Source organism: Furipterus horrens, unplaced genomic scaffold (assembly GCF_987537825.1).
Source record: "Furipterus horrens unplaced genomic scaffold, mFurHor1.1.pri manual_scaffold_15, whole genome shotgun sequence".
Lineage (NCBI taxonomy): Eukaryota > Metazoa > Chordata > Mammalia > Chiroptera > Furipteridae > Furipterus > Furipterus horrens.
The window spans coordinates 15,593,264-15,607,988 of NW_028327185.1; the positions used below are offsets into that span (position 1 = coordinate 15,593,264).

Sequence of the window (14,725 nt, forward strand, 5' to 3'; positions counted from 1 at the left end):
GTGGTGCGGGAGCGGGGAAAGGCCGGGGCCCGGTGCACAGGACACCCACACGCTCCCCTTCACGTCCCCAGGACGCGGGGCCCCGGTACCTGAAGTTTGCATGAGGTAGACACGGACCGCGTTGGCTGCAGCACCGCACAAGAACACGCCGCTGAGCGCCAGGCAGAGGCGGGCCAGGCTGGTGCCGTAGTCCACAGTGGGGTCTGTGTAAATGACGTCGATGATCCTCCCCAGGAAGAAGGGGGCAGACATGGTGATGACGCTGGACACAGCGAGGAAGCCAACTGCGGCTGGAAGACACAGACGGCTCTCAGGGTCGCTGGCACTCCAGCAGAGGGGCAGGTGCTGACACTTCCCTCCCTTCGGCTCCCGGACCCCTGACTGAATGGGAGAACTAAGTGGGTTCAGGGCCAGAAGAAGCAAGGTAACAACTGTAGGGAGGGACTGATCTTACGCTGCAGCCGGATAAACAACTGTTTGCATTGCCCTGATCTGATCGCCTCCTCCTTGCTGGGAGCGACAGAGCTAACTACAAAAATCTGCCTGGCCTTCCTTCCTGCCTCTTAGCTTATAGAGAAAATTATGCAGGTAAAGCTCTTGCTTAGGTCTAGTATTTCAAAATACTTTAAATAAACTTTGGAAAGCACATGAGTTATGTCCTTAATATTACTTATTGCTTTGGGAAATAAGGCACCAGAATATCAGCCTGACATGAAAATAAGAATACAATTGTTCGCACACCTTAAAAAACAAAGGGGATAGACTCTTATTAAAAAAAAAAAAAAAAAGGAAAGGAAGGAAGGAAGGAAGAAGAAAGAAAGAAAGAAAGAAAGAAAGAAAGAAAGAAAGAAAGAAAGAAAGAAGGAAAGAAAGAAAGAAAAATTGAGAATAACCAATTAGGAACAACACATATCACCGACAACTGCCATCATGGTAAGAGGAACACAAACTACGAAGATACACCATTTTTCATTTACTGGGCTGGTAAAGTCAGAGTTGAGTAAGATACCATGTTGGTGAGCTGTGGGAAGAGGCACTTACACTGTTAGCGAGAACATAAATGATATCATTGCATTGGTAGCGATTTGATTATCCTGGCCAAATGGAAATGCAGGTTCCCTTTGATCTAGCAATCCCACCTCTATGAATTTAACTTATACACTATGTGTGTATGCAAAATTGTGCATTCAAGAATTTTCAGTACAGTGTTGCTTAACCCAGCAAAAGATTAAAAACATCCTAAATAGGCAGAACGAATTAAATCATTCACGGATATTTATTTTATAAATATTCTCTTTAAAGAAAGAGAATGAGGCAGCTCTATAGGTATTGACGTGAGCATTCCACCAAGATTCTGTTAGTGAAAAAAGTCAAGGACACAGATGTTCACATTTAGGGGGCTCTTTTGTTTGGTTTTTCAAGTCTACACAGATCATCTTGGGAGAGAAGCAAGAAGCAGGTAACACAGGTTCCTTCTGAAGAGTGGTACTGGGGGGCTGGGTATGTGCCACTGTGAACCTTGTGAGTTTGGTCCTAGTTGGAACCCTGTTAGTGCCACCACTAGAGAATCAATGGTCAGTGAGGTTCATAGGGGAACACAACATTGATTGCGCCCCCAGACATGGGAGTTCCCAACACCCTGCAAATAGCAGTTGCTTCTGTTTGCTTGGCCTAAAGCTAACACTTCAGTTAAAGGTATTATTTTTTAAAATATTTTATTTATTTATTTTTAGAGAGAGGGGAAGGGAGGGAGGAAGAAAGGGAGGGAGAGAAACATCAATGTGTGGTTGCCTCTCATGCGCCCCTAGCCGGGGACCTGGCCAGCAACCCAGGCATGCGCCCTGACTGGGACTTGAACTGGAGACTCTTTGGTTTCAGGCTGGCACTCAATCCACTGAGCCGCAGCCACCCAGGGCCTAAAGGTATTATTTTTCTGTAACCTTAATAAAAACACTATAGAGTAAACTCACTGTCAGCTGGTTATTTAGTTGGCGAACAGAGCTCTGGGTGAAATGTGAACCTTTTAGGTAGGTAACATTTCACACAATCACGCTCTTCCTCAAAATCATCTATGTCCTCTTCTCAAGGCTTGCTCTACCGACCTTGTGTCAAAGACAGACACCCAACACTGCCTGCCCCGCTCCCTCTTCTCTCTTCTCCTAACACTTCCCACCTTCAGGTGTTCTAAATGTTTCACTTGTTTACTGTCTGTGTCTCAGTAAGGACAAAAAAGATTCCTGTGTGTTCACTGCTATAACTCCACTGCTTGCAGGGACGGGCACGTGATGAAAGCTCAATAAATATTTGCTGAATGAATGAGTAAATAAATTGAACTTTGACAAGGGTATCAGCTCAAAGTTCTTCAGTAGCCTAATTAGGAATGTAAGACCTGGCAGCTCAGAAAGTACAAGTGGAAATGACTCCTCTTTGCACAGAGCCAGCAAGTCCATGGCCTGGCTTAAAATCCCATAATCACAATTTAACTAAATAATGTGAACCTGGCCAAGGGCCATTTCATTTTGTTGTAAGAACTGGGGTCTTGTTTCCAAGTGCCAAGAGGGACTGAAAGCCCAAGGGAGGGAAGCTGTCTAACTCAGGGTTCTGCAGGTCGCAATCTCTCGATAAACTGGCTTGCTCCAGAAACAGGTGTTCCAGTGAACTAACCTGAAAGGCTTGGGTTTCGTCTTTCACTGGTAATTAGCCTTTCAAGTCTGTTTGTTCTTCTGCCATGGCAAATACTTCCAAAAGTGTAATGTATGTGAACTGCTGTAAAGATCCATCCCTCCTTCCTTCCTCTGGTTCTAAATCAAAGTTATGATTCCAAAAGAAGAATCTGTATTTTTGTGAATGAAATGCCCATGATTTTGACTCTGAAAACTAGTTCTTACACAGTACTGCTAATAATTACAAAGAAGGAATTTAGCTACTTCTAAACACATTCCAGGATATCCCCTCACTTTTTTCATTTAATTAAAAAAAAAAAAATTATCAGTAGGCAAAGGTAAAAGATTCGTGCCGCTTTTGGTGGATCTTAATCTAAATTTTCTTACATATTATTGCCTTTGACGTTAATGACTAATTTAGACTTGCACCATAACGATTTCAGATTTCTCCCTCAACTCAACATGCTGAGCATCCTGCAGCCTTGAAATCTCTGCCTTTTCTCCACGGTTAAGTCTTTTGCTTGCTCCTATCCTACAACGAAGGGACCTCAGCAACTTCTATCACCTGTCTCCTGACAGGTAGTTTAAAATATTTTTCTGTTATCCTTTTTCTACTGAATCGTGGCATTTGGTGAAAGAAACACCCTTTGAAAGACAGGAAAAAAACCCTAAAATGTAGATCGCTGGTAGAGGGCTCTGGGAGACGTCTTGTGGAAGGACAGAGGTGTGGGGTGGGAGGAGGAAGCTACAACATATGCCTACCACCTGCTGTACATTGGGTAGAGCTTTTAATGAGTCATCTGCCTGCTAAGCAGGTACAGCTGTCCCCGCTGTCATTCAAGGACTGAAGACGCAGCACTAGGAGTTCCCAGCACTATCTGAAGCATTTGAAACACATTACCTCCTTCAATCCTCCCAACAACCCTCTTATCATTCTGGGTTTTTCAGAGAGGAAACTCAAGTAGATGAAGCTTGCTCAAGGTCCCCCAGTTCATATAATACAGGACCACATTCTGAGACAAAGCCCATCTTCCTCATCTTTCCAGAGGAAAAAAGCACAGACCCAGCCTGGGGGTTAGGGCAGGTCAGGGAGCAGAAAGGCTGCAGGGTTTGGCTGCAGCAAGGACCTCACGTGCACAGGGAAGAGGACTGAAAAATAAAGTGGGAAAGTAGCAGAATAGGGGACTTGTGGCAAAACAGGCTTAGAAGGGCTTTAAGCTGTGGGGGGATACAGTCCGATTTGCATTTTAAATAATCCACTCTGGCTGCATGCAGAGTGAGAGGAGAGGACTGGGGGCTAACACAACAGCAGACAGACAGTTAAAACACCGTTCCGGTCAGGTGACAAGGACTGGAGATAGTATTAAGAACCAGACTCTAAGGGCCTGATGTTGAATTTTGGGGGGCATTTGAGGGGCTGTTTCTGAAGTTGGAACTGACAGGGTCAACACCCTAAGTCTGCCACTTAGCTGTGTGCCCTTGAGTCATTCAACCTCGCTGTGCTTCAGTTTCCTCATCTGTAAAGTGGCAATAAAACTACTAGCTTCCTCCGGAGATGCTGTGAGCAGTAAATTAAATCCACATGTAAAGCCTCTGGTGCAGTGCCCAGCATCTAGTAAGCAATAAATATTAGCTATTATCTTTATTACTGCTGTCACGACGAGGAGTCAAGAATGACCATATGTCAGGCTTTGGCAATGGGGTTCAGAGGGCGACCCCACTCTCTGAGAAAAGGGACACAGGAGGAAAGGCAGCTTCAGGCAACTTTGGTTTTTAGTCATGTTACATTTTCAGGTGTCTAGTGGACAGTTTGTGGGTGCAGATGGATATTACAGGGAACAAAGGAGAGGAGTCGTGCAGGTTAGAGGCTGAAGTGGAGGAACCTGGTGTCCAGGCTGGGTAGAGAAGGAAGTGAAAACGTGAGCAGGTGATAGACTAGCAGGAAGCAGAGCTCAGGAAACGTCTCAGGCCTGTGGAGTAATCTGTAGGAACGAAGCTCTGAGCCCTGGCAGGTCTGGTGCAAGGCCGAACTGTCAGCCCGTGCTAACGAGTGAACAGTTTGGCCTTGTGCCACGTAACAACAGGGAGGCCTGCCTCTGACTCCACACTCGCTGTCCTGTAGGCTCGTCATGGGAGCCATCCTATGGTATTTAAAATTTTCTGGGTGCTACATTGAAAAGAGTAAAAGGAACAGGTAAAATTCATTTTAGTAATACATTTTATTTGATCCAATATATCAAAGTATTACTCAACATGAAATCAAGATTTAAAAAGTAATGATATTTGACTCTTTTTACAAAAGCTGGTGTATAATTTACACTTAAATCAGTGCTGACTAGCGCACTGCACAGCACAGAATGTCCCAGTGTTCTTTGAAATGTAGCATTTCCATAAGGAACGTCTCTGGCTTTCTGGATCAGTCTCCATTTCAAAGGGCCAGCCTCACCGTCCTTGTCAGAACTTCTGCCCTGACTTGGGCTTTGGGGAACTGTCACTCTAGGCACGACTCATCCTCGCCTTGCTTATTGCACCCACTGGTTTTATATTCTACTTACTTTGGTCAGTTTACCATCTATCCTCATAAAATATAATTACAAACTCAGCAAAAGCTCCTAGCGGGCGTCAGGTTCTAAGAATGGTCCTAATCTAAAACCACAAAAGCCCTTATCAGGAATTTAGGTGACAATCGCCCTCCCAGGTCCTCCTCAGAGACCGCAAGTGAGCGTCATGGGGTGGTGGGCTGACTGCGTACCTCCCCCAGTTTGACTAGGAACGTGCCTGGGAAGTGTGGGGAAGGCAAGCTGCCCGTGCACCCAGAGGCCTGCCCGAAAGAACTTCCAGGCTGGCAGTATGATTATAATCAAATAGGACCCTAGGGCCCACAGCTCACTCCAAAGGCCCAATCAGATGCCCACTGGTTCAGGCCTGACTCCCTGGGATGGTTCAAGGCGTCAGCAGCTTCTATCTGCCAGGCACAGCAAGAGGGCTCAGAGCAATTACTTCTTATCCCTTCAGTCCACATGGGCCTCCTAATGAGCCCCTTCATCTTTTAAGACTCCTTTGGCCAAGGTGATAAGATAAAAGAATTATCAGTGAAAATGGACTGGAGAGCAACTTTGTAGGCCACAGCTGTAGGAAGATAGCTGCCAATTCCTACACACAGTGAGACGCACACACTTGTAAACATTTCAGACAGTTTTTAAATTTCTGATACAAATAACTTAAGATCAAAGTGTTCTGGTCACACAATTCTGGTGGTATGTTTGCAAACTGAAGCAGCTGAAAACATTATCATTCAAGTGCAGAGCTGAGTTTTTAAAAAAGATTTTTGTGTTTGTTTTTCTAAAAATTAACAAATTAACATTGTAATTCCTTCTCTTCAACTTGGCTTTCTTCTTTGATTAAAAAAAAATAGGTGCACACACACACATACACACCTGCTCTTTGTCTCCAGCACTTTAAAGAGATGTGCCAACATCTGGGGCTGCTCTTATGATGATAAATTACAAATCAATAATGACCCCTCACTTCCTCTTAATCCCATGAATGCCAACATCCAGATTGGCGTTGATATATCACATATAATGACTTCTGAGAAAAACCATATGTCCTAATAAGTTTTTCATCAGATTTCCTTATTAGATACAATATGTATTTATTACGTGTTTTAACAGTTTTAAAAAATTGAGTGTACAACCCCAGACTTATTTCCTCAAATTTTGTGTTCACAATTATTCAATGTGGCATATCAAAATAGCTCCCCTTCTTAAAGTAAAAGGAGATACAGCTTGTGCCTTGTTGAAGGCTGTCTTCTCAACATACCAGCAGGGCAGGACACGTGGGGACACGGTAAGAGGGTGCAGAGCTGGTGATCATCAGAGGCCGGGCTGGGCACCCCAAGAGGGCTGAGCACATGCAGCGCCAGAAAAGCCTGACGCCTAAAAAACTTTGACAATTACTAATTCTGAAACGAAACAAAACTGGGTTTCCCTACACTTACTCTGACTTGTGTGCAGAACGGTGGATGCACCTAGTAGTGCTCAGGGTCTCACTTGCGGCCTCACATCGGGCCTGGTCCTACCACCATTCATTCCTTCACTGACAGCCCTCTGAGCCCCCCAATCCCCCACCCCCTGCTCTGTGCTACACACGGAGAATGAGGGGAAGATGAATCACATACAGTCACTTTCTCAAGCAGCTCAATCCATGGGGGCTCCTAGTTTCAAATTTTTCTTTTTCTTTATTTTTTTGTAAAGCAAGCCTGTGTGACTTTATTTTCCACATTCTTCTTATTTTTTCAAAAATTTGCACAGATTTTTTTTTAAGACAGAGAGACGTGGATTTGTTGTTCCACTCACTGACGCATTCATTGGTTGCTCCTCGTTTGTGTCCTGACTGGGGATCGAACCCACCACCATAGCACATTGGGACGATGCTCTAACAAATGGGAACTACCTGGCCAGGGCTTCACATTCTTTTTTTTTTTTTTTTTTTTAAGAAAAAGGATCTTTATTTCCACCCAAATCTACGTACAACCGAGCAATGAAATAATTCTCTCTATACCTCGGTGATACCAAGAATCCCCCTAAGCTTTAACACTCGGCAAGAGGTAAAATGTTCCCACTGTAACCGCCCTTCCCCCAGCCCCAACCTGCCCAAAGCACAATCCCTCTCTGGGAGGAGCATCCTTTCTAAGGCAACGGTCACGCACCTGCGGAGCACAGCCCTCTTTCCAAGCCCTCACTCATCACAGTTGCAGTTTTATCTCCACTCATATGATTATTTCATTAACGCCCCTCCCCCCGCCCCCCAAGCTGGAAGTCCCAGCAGGGGCAGAAACCGAATTTCCTTCTGCTCACCAATGTAACATAACCCCAGGCCTTAGCACACAAGTAAAGAAATGGAGACTCAGAGAAATCTTAAATTTTTGCATTTAAACATTTCTCTAATTATGACTAAAAGTGAGGAGCTAGAGAAAAATACCTGTGTCTCTGAATTTTGTTTCTAAAAACGTTCATTTTCTTTAAAAAAATATCTCACTTTTGACTTCGTTAGGTTGTGATCTACGGTTCCCCAAAACTTCTGGAGCTCCCGGCTCAGTCATCAGGGTTGATTACTCTAAAAAGTGTCAAATAACCTCCTGCCCCCACTCGGGGAGGCAAAGGCACTGAGACAGATCGGGAAGGCTCAGATTATTTCGCTTCACGTGGCAAAACTGTTGACTGCTGAATAAACTTGCGTAAAGCAAATAACGTTTTAAAATTAATATAAGTGCAAAATACAAAACAGGTATGTCCTTGGAGAGAGTTAATTTCTAATAATAAGAGATGGAGGTGGGGGGGAAACCCAGCTGATTTTGAGAGTGCTGACAGAGCCAAAGAGGAACAGACCCAAATTTCTAAGGAGATACTGCTCCCCTTGGGTAACGAACGTGTGTCAAGCTAACAAGACAAATAGAAAACAGGTGTCCGCTCGCCTGAAAGGCTTGACCATTCATTCTACCGCGCAGTGAGCGCGCCGTCCAGCACTTCCCGGCACCAGCTCCAGGCAAAAGGCCATCCCTCCCCTCCTCGCGGTGCTGCGAGCGGCCCAGGGTCTCGCTGCCGCCCCGCAGCGCGCCCCCGCCTGGCGGCCCCGGGACCGCGCGCTTTGCAAGGTGTGCCGGTTGCCCGAGGGGAACGAAGAGGACGAGGACCTGAAGGGCCCTACCTGCCAGCCTCCGGCGTTCGGGGTACGCCAGCCCCAGGAGCTTCTGGGCCTCCGAGCGCCCAGTCGCTGCGGAGCGCAGCCGGGAGTCGTTCTGGGGATCCGCCGCGGCCGCAGGCAACGCCGGCCCGCGCCGCCAGGCCTCGCCCCCGGCGCGGGCGGCGAAGGCTGGGCCGCCGGGGAGCACAGCGCGCGGGAGCCCGGGGGCGCCAGGCGACCGTGGCCGCAGCCCCAGGAGCCGCGCGAGTCCCGCTCCGCCGCCTGGGCCGCCGGGACCCCTGCCCGGGCAGCAGCTAGTCCAGCGGCTCGGGCTTCGCGCGGCTCCCGCACCCCCGAGGAACCCCGACCCCGCGCCCCAAAGCGGCGGCGGCCCCAGGCCGGTGAGCTGCGGCTGGGACACGGGAGCGCGGGCGGCCAGTGTCCACGCGCAGGCGAGCGGGCCCCGCCTGACTAGCAGCCGCAGCGGCCAGGCCGGGGGGCCACGCATGGCGCCGCGTCCGAGCCGCGAGTCTCAGCCCACCCAGCCGGCCGCGCACGGAGCCCGAGGACCTTCCCGGCGCCGCCGAGCGGAGAGCGTGCACGCGGCGCCGCCCGCCGCCCCGCCCGCTGTCAGCTGCAGTCACCGGCTTCATCAGGCCAGCGGCCCGAGCGCCCGCCCCGCGCCGCGCCCCTCCGGCCGCACCACGCCCTCCAGAGTCCACAGCAGCCTCGGGCACCCTCCTCGTCGCGCCCCCTACTGGGCATGCGGGCGCCCGGCAGACGCCCGGGCGGTCAGGGGTAACGCCGAAGGAGGCGACGAGCAGCGCCGCGCCTGCGCACTGGTGTGCGGGGAGTTTTTTCACGCTTTTCAGTTCCCTTCCGTCAGAACCTGGGAGAGGCGCGAGCCCTTTCTCACGCCGGCGGACTCGGCGAAGCGAGCAGACGCGATCACACGATGCCCGGCATAAGGATGTGGCCGCGGGACTGCGAGCTGGACAGGGCGGGCGGCCAGTCCGCGGCCCGGGCTACTCCAGGGAGGACGAGTCCTGTCACCCTACGTCCCGGTGCCGAGCACAGGGCGAGGCGTAGGAACACTGCTGGAGGGAACATCGCCGCGGCTCAGCTCAGTTCCGAAAAGCGTTGTGGGGCGGTGTTTGGCGAAGAGTGACATATCGATCACTTTGAGAAGGGAGCGAGAGATCCTTTTGTAGCGTCAGCCGAACGAAGATCAAAAGCACACGTGGTGGAGGCGCTCCAGCTGCGCAGAATGGAGACCAATCAGAGTGCAATGTATTTTAACACACGTGCCGGGAAAGCCGGAGGAGAGGGTCTTTAAACCCACCAGGTCACAAGGTGGGGGCATCTGTAAGCTGAGGGATGCTCAGGGGCCAGGCTGGTTCTTATTTGAGTCGTGGTTGAGGATTGTGGATTGCTTTTTATTGACTGGTAAGTATTTTTCAGGGCCAGGCACTTGCTTCAATGGCAAGATATATGGGTTCGGGGGAAAAAAAATCAATAATCAAAATAAATATTTTAATGCAATATTTTTTTATTGTCAAACCTTTGGTTTTTTTTTTTTTTACTTTTTAAAAAATTAATTTATTTGGGGGGGACCCCCACTCTGTATCAATTCCCCCTCTCAGACTTAAGACCCTTTATAATCTTATAAAGGACAATGGGCAAAGGTCTCGAGCTCCTCTAGCTGCTTCAAGCTGGACATGGTCATCATCCTACCTACCCTTGGGTCCAGAAATCCCTAATAATAGTGGGGGTGTGGAGGGGAGGGTGTCCTTCCCACATGGGGAAGGATCTTGCAGACTCCAGGTCATTTGGCTGTCCCCGGACCTCCACGTGCTTGGTTTAACATGCTGGCATCCTTGTATTTGGGGGCAACAGATTTGGCAACAGGGTTAAAAAGGCATCATTTAAGCCATAACCACTAGGTGACAAAAGGCAGGGATTAATTTTTCAATGTCCCACATTAGGAAAAAAAAAAAAAGGCTTCTTTGGAGGAAGGTGTGCATGGCATGTCACACCTGTCCAAAGCCCTTTTGCCCACTATACTTAATTTGGGCTGGGGGGAATATTTTAGGTTTCCCCACTCTTAGACCTCTGAGCCCTTTCTGTCCACGCCATTAGGGGAGAAAAGAGAAGCCAGTTTTAAAGTGAAGCCCACAGACCACCTATGCTTCACCAACCCAGCCACTTAGTTCAACCAAACCATTGAGTCTCAGGAGGCAGTGCTGCAGACAGGATTAAGTGAGGCCTATACGTGCAGACACTCAGGTAATGGGATCATAGGCTTATTCCCTATGAAAACAACACACGTGTTAATTTACACAACATAACCCACAAACCAGTCTCTAAATCTGTGTGACTATCTTATTGGAAAGACATCCAGTTGCAAGGCATTTGACATTCTTCTTGCCTGTAAATTAAGCATCTTTGACGATGTCACAGACCTAGTTTAACTTTCATATGAAAACAAACTTTAATGCAAAAAATGCATGATAAGCAATATGTCAAACCAACGCAGGATCCTCCCCTGCACTTGCAGGATCCTGCCTCTCTTCTCAGCCGAATCTCGGCTCTAAAAACCTTATTTACAAAGGCAGGCAGTTGGCTGGCCTAGTTTGCCAGGTTTTTTATTTTGTTTTTTGCATTAAAGTATTTACTTGATTGCTGAGACTTTTTAGGGCCTCCTAAAATTTCGTCCCCAGGAGAATGCCTCACTTACCTCAGCTTACTTGGGGCCCTGGTAGGTAAGGAGTGTAAATTTTTGAGGGAAAGTACCAATAATAGTGCAGAGTTATTGGGTTGGTCCAAAAGTCCAAATTTTTTTTTTTTTTTTTCCGTAACACAAAAGACACATTTTTCGCTTTCACCAATAACTTTATTGATTTGGATATTTTGAGCATGTTGTCTACCTCCTGCTATTGGCTTCTGGTGGGTAGAGGCCAGGGGTGCTGCTAAATATCTTCCAGGGCATAAGAACTCCACCAGCAAAGCACTTGGCCAAAATGTCAATAGTACCCAGAAACTTCGCAAACTACTTTTCACACATTTGATCACTCACAGCACCTTCTCCATACACTGCACTAATCTTTTTTTTTTTTTTTTTGCGTTTCAGTTGTTTTTACCTGTTTTGAAATAATAAAGCATACATAATACATCGAAAATGTTGCATATTTTCTTCCATTTTTCAATATTTAGGTGCTGCCCCAAAATTCACCAATTTTTTTTTTAATGCACGCCAACATGACAGCTGTCACAATACAATCTAACAAAATTATTTCAAATGAAGTTAAAGACAACTAAGCACTATTAGAAAAAAACTAAATAAACTTTTTGGCCAATCCAATAAATCGTGGTTGAAATATTCCTGTGAAGTGAGTAGAAGATGTGCCATCCTATAAATTCTAACCTCTTAGACAGTGGCAGGCATGGGTGCCCCCCCCACCAAGTTAACCACAACTTATGTTAGCTTCTTATTGGTGTCTGAACTCTAGAATGCAGGGTATAGACTAAGATTGATACCGTTGATTTGTGAGTAGGCATGTTCCTTCTGGGAAAGGTTTTGTTAGTTGATTTCTGAAAAGGAGGGAGATAGTCCTCATACCCCATCATGTATCCCATCGTGCATCCTGTTGCCTCCCTTTTGAGTCCAGTGGAAACAACTGTGGAAGCAGGTCATTCTTTCCATGGGAGAGAATGTAACAATTTTAACCCAAATGTAATCTTCTTACTTTCTCTTTCCTACTTGTCAGGAAACTATTGCTGCTGCAAGGTCTGGGGGAGGCAGGACTGGCCTTTGTTTTCTGCCTTGCCCAGAATGATGTCCACCAGGCTTTTCCAGCAGGTGCTCACTGGAGCCTAGAGTCAACACACTGTGGCTAATTAAAAAACAAACAAAACCGAAACAAAACTCGTGTCGTTTACATTTCTAAAAATCAGAAAATAATTATCCCATCAAGATCGTGAAGTGAAAAAAAAGTAATAACATACATTCCCACTTGAAAATAAGAATAACTTCTCAGCGCCATTTTAGAAATCAGGATAAAATTCCTTGGCCACTGAGAAGGGCAGGACGTGCTCTAAGGTGTGTTTGGGGAAGAAAGAAGCAAAGCACTTAGATGTGAGTGGAGTAATAGTAAAAATGCCACAGCAAAGCAAGGAAAGGCTGCGTGCTCATTCTGAGACACCGAGACAACAGGCACAAGTTCAAATCCTGCCCACAGACAGACAGACAGGGCTCTCGGTGGCCGTGTGATTGCACCAAGCAGTAAAATCTGGCCCTGGGTGAAGAGACTTAATAGGTTTAGTGGCCAACAGGTGTCAAATTCAAAAAGGACTTCTTTTGACCAAAACTTTCGAGCAGTTAGGATTATTTCAAGGATAGTTTCCACCTGTGGGTTCTTGTCCCTCTCACAGCGTGACAAGCAAGCTCATGAGGACAGCAGGAGGGGTCCCGTGGAGCACAACAGTGCTAAAAGCAAACAAAAGTCTCCCTGGCCTGCAGTCTGTGATCTGATTGGGGGGTGGGGGTGTCAGCTGACCCTTCTCAGTACATTTCTTTTTCTCTTAACTCAAGCTTGCAGCCCCTGCTGTCAAGGGCAGGATGGCAGGGTGATCGTTGAAGGTGGAGCATGCAGACTGGGAAGTGCAAACTGGGGGCAAAAGCACTCTGTAAATTCCTCTAAAGTCTGGCCGAAACTTCAGGTAACTTCAGTGTGTGCTTAACAGGGATCATCGAAGCTGTAACTTTATCTGCTGGAAATGTGACTCAGGCAGGCTGAATGCAATGCATGTAGAAGGTTCAGCATCTTTGGCTTTTCCATATCACCCCCCCCCCTCTCTCACACACACACACACACACAACCTTCTCCCAGAAGATTCTAGAGAAATGTTAAGGTTTGAATTGTGTCTTCACAAATACACACACACATAGATATATAGATATAGATATATACGTACAGGGTAGGGAAAAAGTAGGTTTAGTTCATATGGAAAATAATATCATAATTAATAAATAATAAGACAAGCATAAACTGTGTTTGCGTACTCACAACTGTAAGCTTACTTTTGCCCCATCCTGTATACTGTGTGTTGAAATCCTAACCCCCGGTAACTCAGAATGTGACCTGATTTGGAAATAGAATTGTGATAGATATAGTTAGTTAAGACAGACATGTTGGGCTGGCAGTAGGGTGTCATCATAAGAAGGTGGCTATATGAGGACAGAGACACACAGGGAAAATGCCACGTGATGATGAGGACAGATGGGGCCACGCAGCTAGTGAAGGACTATTGCTTGGAGCCGAGGAGCGCCAAAGGCGGCCGGCAAGTCTCTGTAGAGGCCGCATACGCCAGCATGGTCCACACCCTAAGATGCACCACGTGAACAGGCAAGGTGCACACTGCATGTACAGCACTGTATATCTGTGTAAAAAATGGAAGTACACACTTTCACGTGCACTTGTATTTATATATTCACAGAATATATTTGGAAGGATTCAAAAGGAACAGTAGTTATCTCTGGGGAGGACTGAATAAGGGTGGGTGTCCTTTTATAACTTTTGGATTTTTTACCATCTATTTAAAATTAAGTTAAAATTATGATTAAAGTTAAGAAAACGGTGAAAGGTAACCTCCTGTATAGAAAAAAAAAAAAAAAAAAAGGAAGAAAAATTTAAAGATACCAAAGGATTGTATAAGAGAAAAATGTGCTTGCCTTGGCCGGGTAGCTCAGTTGGTTAGTGTTATCCCAATAGGCACAGGATTGCAGGTCTGATCCCCTGTCAGGGCACATGCAATAATCAACCAATGAATGCATCAGTAAGTGGAACAAAATCAATGTTTCTCTCTCTTTCTAAAGTCAATAAATACAATTTTTAAAAAGAAAAATACGCTTTGAAGGTTTGTTCTAAGTTTCATTTATTTTTTATTATTGATTTTAGGGGGAGAGAGGAGGAGAGAGACAGGAGAGACATCAATTTGTTGTTCCACTTATTCATTCATTGGTTGATTCTTGCATGTGCCCTGACCAGGGATCAAACCCACAAGCTTGGGGTATTGCGACAACATGCTAACCAATGGAGCTACCCAGCCAGTGACAGAATGCTTATTTTAAAGAAGGAAAGTAGGAGGCAAATATAAAGTTATTCTTTGGCAAAGTCACCACAGAACCCCTAAACTCTTGCTTTCTAAGACTTGGTTCTAGCCAAGGGTACTCTTTTAACTCAGTCTAAAATAGGGATTTTAAGTTAGTCACCAAGGACATGATACTGGAATCAAAAGAACGAAATTATTCTGCACAGGCATGGCTTTTTTCCAGATCTCTGCCAGCACCATCTCTTCCCATGCTGGAAGGAGGGGTG

General features: G+C 46.5%; 1 protein-coding gene across 1 annotated transcript in view; it reads right to left on the reverse strand.

The window, feature by feature from the left end:
* Positions 1-8,973, reverse strand: part of ABCB10 (ATP binding cassette subfamily B member 10) — a 30,112-nt gene extending 21,139 nt beyond the window's left edge. Inside the window, exons 1-2 of the mRNA XM_090263362.1 lie at positions 8,373-8,973; positions 90-290 (exon numbers count right to left, since the gene is read on the reverse strand). Of these exons, the coding sequence (XP_090119488.1) occupies positions 90-290; positions 8,373-8,856 (685 nt within the window). The 5' untranslated portion in view covers positions 8,857-8,973. The remainder of the gene's footprint in view (positions 1-89; positions 291-8,372) is intronic.
* Between the last annotated feature and the right edge of the window lie 5,752 nt (positions 8,974-14,725).